Consider the following 10780-nt stretch of genomic DNA (forward strand, 5'->3'; position numbering starts at 1 on the left):
TGTAGTATATATATATATATATATATGTTATAATGTAATTATTATAATAATATTGATACATAAAATATGTAATGAAAATAACATTACATATTATTATTTTAGGAGAAATCTGCTGAATTAAATTTTAATGATCTGTATATATAATAAAATATAATATATATATAATAATAAATGATAAAATTTTAGATTTTCAGAAACATGTTGTTGCAGCTTTGACACATATTAAGTTTGATGTTAATTTATTGACTTCTACCCAACAAATTATTAGTGCTAATATTGAAGCTATTATGGCACATACAAATTATAGTAGAAATGATCTTCCAATCAACCTAAATTATAATGATGTTGATGTCAATGACATATTTCCAATCAATACTCAGGAAGATCTTGAAACATTTGAATTTAAGCTAAAGATAAATGAAAATTACTTCAAAAGCATGCTTGGAGTAAAATAACTTATTTTGCTTAACGTATTATGGATACATAAATTAATGCCTTTAAAATGACAAGATTTTATAACAAAACTAGTAGTTCCATTTTATATTAATTGATGTATAATAGTTAATATTATTATTACACAACGAAATTAACAAACTGTTATTTATAATAGTGTTAAAAAAAATTTTCATGAATTTACTAAAGCAATATTTAGTTATTGTAAAATACAGGACAATTCTGATATTTAATGAACCAAAAAGCAGATTTATTCCATATTATGATATTTATTGGTTTCTTTTATTTATCAATTATTATTAATTAAATATTTATTAATTTATAATTCATCAAGCATCTTATAATGTATAGCTTTTTTTAAAAAATCCTATCATTAATCAAAGTTTTGAGAGGGTACAAAATTACCATAACAAATGTTATCTTTTCAGTGTTTGATAATTTTCCAAAAAACCAGACTTTTATAAACCTACTTCTTTAAATAAAATTATAGCTAATACAATGTACTTTTAGATGAAAAAAAACTACAAAATCTTGATTTCTAGGTGCTGCTGTCCTATTGAGCATTAAAACAAAAAATGGTTTCATGAAAGTTAGTTTAATCACTGTTAGATATCAATCAATATATTTTATTTATAAAATGAGAGATTATTATAAAAATCTAAAAATGCCTCAACTCAATTTTGCAAAATCCCAATTATGCCTTTTTTTTTTTTTTAATTAAATATATCATATATTAACAAAAATAAAATTTTTGTTTTTCTAGATAAAAAAATTATTGTTGCTCACAACTGCCAAAATCTTGGAAAATCAGTGAGCCGTATTATGACAAAAATGTTTCATGATTCAGTATTAGTTCATTTCTCAACTTATAATTATAGCGTATAGATGCTGATATTTTGAAATGGTAAATTCGTTTGACATTGATATAACAATACATTATATTTGACTACTTATGCTAGTGGACGTATATTCGGTATTCACCCTATGTCTGGCAATTAGACAAATAATTGGAACCAGGCTTAACATATAATTTTTTAAAATAAAATATGTATTTTGGTAAACAAATAAAATGAAGTCTAAAAAGGCATTTAAAAGCGCGCGTACTCATTTTTTAAAAATACGGTCATTAATCGCTCTATATAAAACACCCCCATATTTAAATTGAACCATGTTTACCACGACTAAAAATATTTGAAGAAGAACAAAAGAAAATTGATGTCCTAGTATTAACTCTAAAGTAATTTCAGAGATAAGATGGGCAAGTCAGAAACGTGCAGTGGACTTGGTGTACATAAACTTGCCAGAAATTGTTAACTCATTACAGCGAATTGCTGATAGAGAACTTCTCAATACAAAATTAAATATTATTTCAGAATAACAAGAATTGCTTTTTCAAATGGTGAATTTTAAATTTAGTTTTATGGAAAAATATACTTGGAAAATCAAATATTTTATCAAATTAGTTACAAAATTCTAAAATTGATATAATAACTGCACATGATATGGTTTCAACATGTTTTTTTAGATATTTCATCTTTCAGAAATGAGGAACATATTTTAAAAATAAAATGTAGTGCAAATGAATCGTGTGAACAGTTTGGAGACAAAAATGACTTTGAGCAAGAACGTATCAAATTTGGATATATTGAGTATTGAGATCATTATAGAACAAAAAATTAACTTTAATAATGTAATAAATACATTTACTTTACTACTGGAAAAGCGCAGAAAAATTATGTAGAGTTCTATGCTTTTACAATATTTATTTTCTTTTTCTTTTATTTTTGTATATTATGATAAAAATAAAACTTAATTCAGGTGTAAATTATTTTTGTATTGGATTAGAATTTAAAATAATATCCTATTGCGGAAATGAAAGCAGTCATTGAAAACTAAAATTAAATGAATTTACTGTAACTATAAATTTTAAAACTAAAATGTTTGAAAATCTACTTAAAATTAATTAAATATTTCTAGTAATTTTTTTAATTGAATATCAATTTGAATGTAACAAATAAAAGTAACATTGCTATTTTATACCTAACCTAAAGTTAATTTTAAATTTGATTTAATAATTATTAGTTATAACTAATGTCATTTAGTTATATTGGGTGTTAGTATAAAAGTGTGATATAAATGAGGTAATTTACGAGCGCAGTGAACAACTAAGTAATACATAGTTAGTTAAAGCTTCTACACAGTGGCAGGGGCGTTTCTAGCCTTCCCAATATAGTTAGGTGTTAGTTTGAAAAACTACCGACTATAAGATAGTTTACCAGTGTTCACTAACATTTTTTGCAAAAAATAAAAAGGTCATTTGGGATAGAAAATTTGCCGACTGACTAATATGTTCTCGTCAAAATATTTTCTTAAATTTATCAATAACTTAAAATTTAGAATTAAGTGATTTTGTGTACAAAATTTTGATATTGAATCAAATTTTGTAAGGATTTTAGTGATACATAAGGAGCTGAACATAAAGTTATGGAATTTGTATCAATTTTTGATAATCTGATAAATTTAGAATAGAAATATGATAATGATATGATTAAAAGTATTTCTTTGCCTATACATAGAATATATGCAAGTTTTTTTTTAATTTAATTGCAACCTCAAATATTGAAACATTTGTTAATAGCCTAAATTATTCAAGTTTTAAAATCTAATATAAATCAACTCATTTAAATTCACAAAATATTTTAGTTTAGCGATTTTTGAACTTATCACAAAAGATATAAAATTAAAAATTGGGTATTAAAAAAATGACCGAACAACTTTTATTAATTAGATGACTCCTATTTAAATTTTCTTCAAAATTAACCTATGAAATTAAATATGAGAATTATAGAAATATGATCTACCAATAAATGAAATAAAATCTTATATATAAATGTGTAAGTAATATTTTTATTATTGATTTCATCAAAGAGTTGAGTTGGGTTACCTATAAAGTTTTTTTGTGAATAATGTTAATAATAAACTACTAAATATAATAATAAGATATTAGTTTTGTTTATCTTGAATAAATAAACAAAACTGAAATATTATATTGAATATAATATATTAGTTGAATTTCATCATCAGTCTCATCATAATTACTGTCGTTATCACCATTTACACGTTATGAATCTGTGATTGGGTCTCATCCCAATCACAGATCCTAAAGCTGTAATCATGAGTATTATTATGTTTATAAGTTTAAGTATGCATTTAATCAGATTATAATTACAATATTTTAAAGAAATTATATAAGTTAAAAACAAACAAAATATAAAAATCATCTAAATTTTTACGATTACTTCAAAAATGGTAATTGTAAATAAAAAACTTATAAAACTCTGAATTTATTTAAAGATTTATATCAATACTATTTGAAAGTATGTAACTTAAAATGTTTGTAAATAAATTGTTTAATACCCATTGTTAATTTTCGTGATATGAAACGGCGTGTCAGCTATGCAATTTAGCTACATGAATGTATTAATTTCGATAATTTGTCAATTATTTCTTATAAACTGTAAAAATTTTTTAGACTCGATGCCTAAATACTAGAAGACTTTTAAAGAAAACTGGCACAATGATATTTTACATACACTAGATCATAATTAATACTAAACCATTTTAGTCAGAATTAATGGATTTTGTAATCCTAAAATAACTATCAAATCTTGACATTTTTCTTTCTTTGAGCAAGGAAGACTATGAACTTATTATTAACATTTCTACAAATTCAGTTCAATACAAGATGTTAATGAAAAGTACAATTTGTCTGTCACAGTAGGACAACAAAAACTATTGTTCTTTTTTAACTTTGATCCAAACTTGTAAATAATTTCAATATAGTTAAAACTTTAGTATAGTATAAAAAATTGATTTTTTTTATAATGGTAAAATCAAATGTAATAATTTTTCTTAATATACAATAAAATTTATCAGTTCTAATATGACAAAATTTCATACTTAAGTAGCAAAGTTAAAAAGTCAAAATGCAGCTAATGATGGAAATAATTAAATTTTAATAAAATTCAAAACTAAAACCCAACCAGAGTATTAAAAAATAAATGTTTTTAATAATTTGTATAATAACTACTATACTATTTAATTGTTTACTATTCCTACATTTATTATGAGTTAATTAAAAAATTAATAGTTTTAACTTCGATATTTACTATAATGTGTATAATTTATTTTTTTTGTCTGTTACCATTCAATCTCAGCTCTCGCTGGACTGATTTTGATTAATAATATATCATATAACTAACAATTATTTTCAATTTTCAAATATTAAGTGGCTTATAATAAAAGAATTCAACGAATTAACTCGCTATGACAATCATGACTTTATCATATATAAACGTTGTCTATGTTGATATTGGGATCACTTTGTGTTTGCTCGTCAAATAAGCTATCATTTCGTGTAAGTATTCAGAGTTATTTAACTAATTACTAATATGGCAAGCGAAAATAATACGGATAGTCATATTTATGAAACAAATATGAATGTTGTGAAACGCAGAGTTGAAGAATTCTGGAATCGTCGTTTCTTGAGTTCCAATTTAGTCGTTGATAGTCCAGAAGAACCCCAAACATCAAGACAGTCTACAGGTGAAATTAATAACTGTAGACACTATTAAGATTAATTAAACTAATTATCAAGTAACGAGAAAAAGATTAGATATAAAATATAACAAGAAATTAAAAAAGATTATTCTCTTTTTGATAAATAATTATTATTTTTTTATTGTAGTTAAAAAAATTTTAATATTATTCACTATTTCAGTAAATTATAAACATTAGAGTAGATGTAATATCAACGTCAATGCATTTTTTCACCGTAAACATTTTCAAAATTAACTATTTAATTAATAACTTTTAAAATAATATTCTCTTAACAGCAAATTCTAGTGGAAATATAAACACTGAAACAAATTCGGTTAAACCAAAAAAACGTACATATCGAAAACAAATTGAAAGTGATGAAATTATTGCAGAAAAAGTGGTAATTAAAATTGTAAAGATATATCAACCCTCACAATATAACAGCAATAGTTTAATATTTGATATTATTTAGAACGACTGTATAAATGTATTATTTTGTCGAGATATTAGTAAAAAATATTAACTAATTTCAATTTTAATATCTTAATCTTGTTGATTTCCAATAAGATTTTTAAAGAAAAGAGACATATTATGGAAGATAATAATAAAATATTAATTATATTTCATTTATTCATTTTAATTTGCCATTGGTTACGCCTAGAAATTGATACAGCGAGGAGATATTGCAACACTTATTAAGAATGAAAAAACTGGAAAATATAAAGAGAAACTATCAGTTTCAGCAAAAAATAGTTATATACCAATTCCAAAAGGCAATGCGCCATCAATACCAGCATATTTATTAGGAAAAGTAAATTTTATTCTGTATTTGTTTATATTTAATAGAATATATATATGTAGCCTAAACATTTCTTTTGACTTAACGTAGATTTTTTATATAAATTAACTAAAATTTATCCTATAATTTAATATGTTATTATGTTGTGTTAAGAGTTTTCATAAGAATCACTTGCATCGCAATAAATGCGAAGAAAAAAAGCAACCCATTGAAGTATCATCGAATGATACTAATCGCCCTAACATAGAAAGTAACTCATCTGAAAAACATGAAGAAGTCACTAAAAGTACATAAAAAAATTTAATCTACATTTTGATTATTGACTCAATTATCTTATACTTTTAAACTTAAATCATTTTAGAGTTGGAAGTTAATATTGAACATTTGGCTTCAAGAACATCGAATGACGTTACTTCACCAGCTATGTCCATCGTTGACACAAATAATAAGCTGGAAGAAAAAAAGCAACCCATTGAATTATACTCAAATGATTCTGATCGCCCTAACATAGAAAGTAACTCATCTATGAATGATAAAGAAGTCATTAAAAGTACATAACAAAATTTAACCTATATTTCTATTATTGAAAAAATTATCTTACACTTTAAAACTTAAATAATTTTAGAGTTGGAAGTTAATATTGAAACATCGAATGACGTTACTTTACCAGGCGTGTCAACTGCTGAAATAAAAGAAACTTTAGAAGGAAAAATAATTAATTTACAATACACAAAATGTGGAGTAAAAGAGCAACTGTTGGAGTTATCTTCTAGCACTTCTGAAAACCTAAATTTAAAAAGAAATTCGTCCGAGAAAGATGAGAGAGTCATTAAAAGTATTTAATAATTTTTTATAAATTTTATTCTGCATATTAAGTATATTGAAATTATTTTTTATATTTTAAAATATAAATACTTTTAGAAGCAAAAGTTAGTTCTGACATTTTACATACAACGTCTAATGGCGTTACTTTATCAGGCATATCCATTGATAATACAAAAGAAAGTCCGGAAGAAAATATATGTAAATTACAGGGTAATAAATGCGTATTAAAAAAGCAACTGCTGGAGTTATCTTCTAACACTGCTGTACAACCAAATTTAAAAAGAAATTCATCCGAGAAAGATGAAAAAGTCATAAAAAGTATTCAATAATTTTATTTTAATAATTTGACCTTTCATTAGTTTATTGTAACAATTATGTACTATTTTAAAACATTAATTTTTTAGAGCCAAAAGTTAGTTCTGAAGTTTCGGTTTCAAATACGAATGACGTTGACTTGCCTGTCGTGACCGTTAAAGAAATTAATGATATACCGGAGATAGAAATAGGTAAATTAATATTATTTTTCTATTGATTTCTTTAATATTTATTTCACATAGAAACATCCATAACACATATTTTGTTTAACTATGTTTAATCTTATATTTCAAAACCTAGGAATATTTTTACTCATATTAAACCATTTAGCTAGCTTAAGTAATTTATGAGAAGTTTTTAACTCTTGTAGAAGTGACGCATGATCCGAACACAAATGAACTAGATCAGTATAACGCGCCTTCGTTTAAGTCCCCTAAATCTTGGTACACTTCGGACACAATTAATGATTATCTTAAATTGATAGTGAAAAGGTCCAATGGCGAAGTTCATGCTGTCGTTACCGACTTCATACCAGCATATCTTCGAGGAGGTTATCCAGCTGTAAGAAGATGGATTAAAAAAGATATCCATTCATTAAAGTTACTTTTTGTGCCAATGAATGTTGGCGGACATTGGATATTGACTGTGGTAAACGTACCCAAAAGAACTGTGACATCATATGACAGTCTTAAGTGTTATGATGGTCCTTATCCTATGGTACTGAAGGAGTATCTAACTGACTGGGAGATGGATAAAAAGGGAGCAGCTTCGTCTTGGACTTTAAAAATCGGCGAGACGACTCGCCAAACTAATGGGTATGACTGTGGTCCATTTACGATCGAGCTAGCCGAAAAAATTGCACGTGGAGACACAACTCCTATAAATGGGAGTCTTATGCCTTCTGTAAGATTAAGACACAGAGAAGAAATTATAGCCGGCCAACTATTTTTATAATTTTTTATGAAAGATATTGCTTAAATGGCTTATATAAATTTCCCAATTTTTATATTAAATTGATATTTTTGTTAATACGCTTTTATACTTCCTAACATTTTCTTACGTTTTATAAGCTTATTGTTATTATTATTTTATGTTATTTTTCTTTGTTACATTACTTTATTAAATAAATGTATATTAAATGTATAAATGTATTAGATATTATTATATCTAAATAGCTATGTTGTGTGAATACAAAAACTATATAATAAACAATTATAGGAAAAATAAGTGAAAAAATTGGTCAGTTACAAATTTTAAAGTAAATAGATTTATCTACATTCTTAATAATTTTAACTAATAATATTAAACTGATTGATAATTCATAAATAGTATCACAATTTTTTTGAATTTATAACTAAATTTGTATTTATAAAAATTTATTTTCAGTAATTTTTTATAATTATCGAAAAATAGAAGGAGTACTATATTTTTGTAACAGCTTAAAATTCATTAGTTTAAAAAATAAATAAAATTCTCTTCAACACACTTTTATCGTTAAAAGATCCTTTATTTTAATATAAAATTATCTTAACTGAAGTAATCTTACGTTCATATAGCTATGTTATGTGAATTATGCAAACAATAATGGATTCAAATAAGTTTAAAAATCAACCAATTATAAATTTAAACCGATGTAACTATTTTTTTCATGACCTCATTTTACTCTACTGATCCAACACCCCACCACAAAACTAAAACACAAATTAATATAAATTGATTAGGGTTAAGAAAAGCAAATACGAATGTTTAGTTATCATTGGTGTATCCGAATAACTCGGACTTACTTAAGGAAAATTGTACTTAAAAGAAATTTAACTAGATTATAAAGATATTAGTAATGAATTAGGACTACTAACTTATTTGTTTATTATAGGATTTAATTTACATAATTTCTTGTTTTTACTTCAATTCTGAATTAAAAAAAAAACTAACATGTGTCATAAAAAAGAAGATGTGTAAGGAAACATATAATTGGCTATATATGTGATATATTTATATTTTGTCATAAAAAAGGTGTTAAGTAGGTTAAAGTTTTGTATGTTGGGATGTTGAAAAACAAGAAAAAATTTTTTTGACATGAAAAGCAATGAGAGGATAATTAAATTGAATATGAGTATAAATATTATGTTAACCGGATTTTTGAAATTCGTTTAGCTACAAAATGAAAATAAAAGCATATGGCATATAATCAAAAATTCTTTGTTTTGATATAATGACCGCAAGTAAATCACTTCTGTATGACGCACAATGAAACGTGCAACGAATAAGGAGAAGAATTTTACGACTCTTAATATTTAGTGGTTGTGTTTTAGAAATAATAAACTGTCTGTGTTTACGTAAATTGCAAGTGTCCAGTTTTTTTTTATAGGTATTAAATATAAACTGAATATTTATGTTTAACACAAGCTGTTGCGTCCTGAATAGTGACTAAATAGCTATTAATAACGTCACAAACTATTGTTTTACCAATAATTTCAACCGCTTGATGTGCTAGGGTAATGACTTCAATAAAATATCAGAATCTTATGGAATTGTGTATTTGATATGAAAGTCGACAGAGTTAGAGATAGGCTGGCTACACCATCGGACATATACTCGTCGATGCACGGACCTTACAGAGTCTAAAACTACTTGCCGAAAAGAGCGTGATAGAATATGAGAATCAATCCCTAGTGACACGTCACAAACTATTGTTTTACCAATAATTTCAACCGCTAGATGTGCTAGGGTAATGATTTCAACAAACCATCAGTATCTTGTGCAATCAATCAAACACGTATCTATTCAAATTTAAAATACATTTTACAATCTCCTTAGTGACACGTCACAAACTATTGTATTACAACAGTTTCAACCGCTAGATGTGCTAAGGTAGATTTTCGAAATGCATCTATTAAATAGACACTCCAATTGAAGAATTAAAAAAATTCTTAATTGGAACGACTCACAAAATACAAAAAAAATTAATCGTCTTAATAATTTATAAATATTTAAAACTAAAAAAAATAAGAAGATAAATTATTTTTTTTAAATTACATTACTACGAGAGATTTTGATAAAAACACCAAGTATGAAAAGATTCTAAGTCAGAGAGAGAGCACAATCGCGAAATATTCTGGTTCAGAGATACTTCATGATCAAACTCTTAGAAAAAATCCGGGTTGTAAATGAGCTAAAAATCGCTCTTTTATAGGCCTGTTTTATGAGGGGGAGACTTAACGTTTTATATTTTAATTTCAAAATCCTTCTCATTGGCTAGTCAAGGAAACTTGAATAGACCTGTGCGCAATCTATTATTCTACTAATTTGAGTTAATGTTTCATATTTTTATTGGTGTTTATATCTATCATCTTTCATAATAATGTGGTTTATTAGAAAAATTATCAATATAAATAAAATAAAATTATAAGTGCTAAATATCTATTACATATGGTTTACAATTTAGGTGAAGATTGAACAAATCGATATCATTTTGTTTTTATAGATACCTTAGGTATTTCACTATCATTTGATATATTTTTGTGAACATTTGCCAAAAACAAATATTGCCATAAAGGGTCAATTTTTGCATAAAAAATTAACTTCTTCAACTTAACTTTTGAAAATGTTCCGGAAAGACTGACAATTATATATATATATATATATCTTAAATTAATGTTTATGTAATATACATCTACTTTAATTTAAATGTAATTAAAAAAAAAATTGACGTCTGGACTTGTCATCATGGTGAAAATGACTACCATATTCAAAAATATGCTATTTTTGAGTTCAAAATCTGGGTTTTGT

At 25.0% G+C, this 10780-nt stretch overlaps 1 protein-coding gene and 1 long non-coding RNA gene across 2 annotated transcripts; both read left to right on the forward strand.

The window, feature by feature from the left end:
* Positions 1–187: 187 nt before the first annotated feature.
* Positions 188–2270, forward strand: LOC126903792 (uncharacterized). The gene is made up of 3 exons (XR_007703600.1): positions 188–446; positions 996–1042; positions 1217–2270. It is a non-coding gene; the product is annotated as an uncharacterized LOC126903792 (long non-coding RNA).
* Positions 2271–5627: 3357 nt separating this feature from the next.
* On the forward strand, positions 5628–7965 carry LOC126903725 (uncharacterized). The gene is made up of 7 exons (XM_050682145.1): positions 5628–5863; positions 6005–6137; positions 6213–6401; positions 6477–6686; positions 6773–6994; positions 7081–7182; positions 7362–7965. Exons 3-7 carry the CDS (start codon positions 6275–6277, stop codon positions 7943–7945), a joined length of 1245 nt encoding a protein of 414 aa, XP_050538102.1. The 5' UTR covers positions 5628–5863; positions 6005–6137; positions 6213–6274; the 3' UTR covers positions 7946–7965.
* Positions 7966–10780: the final 2815 nt, after the last annotated feature.

Source organism: Daktulosphaira vitifoliae, unplaced genomic scaffold (genome assembly GCF_025091365.1).
Source record: "Daktulosphaira vitifoliae isolate Bord-2020 unplaced genomic scaffold, ASM2509136v1 Scaffold_4, whole genome shotgun sequence".
In the NCBI taxonomy this organism is placed as follows: Eukaryota; Metazoa; Arthropoda; class Insecta; order Hemiptera; family Phylloxeridae; genus Daktulosphaira; species Daktulosphaira vitifoliae.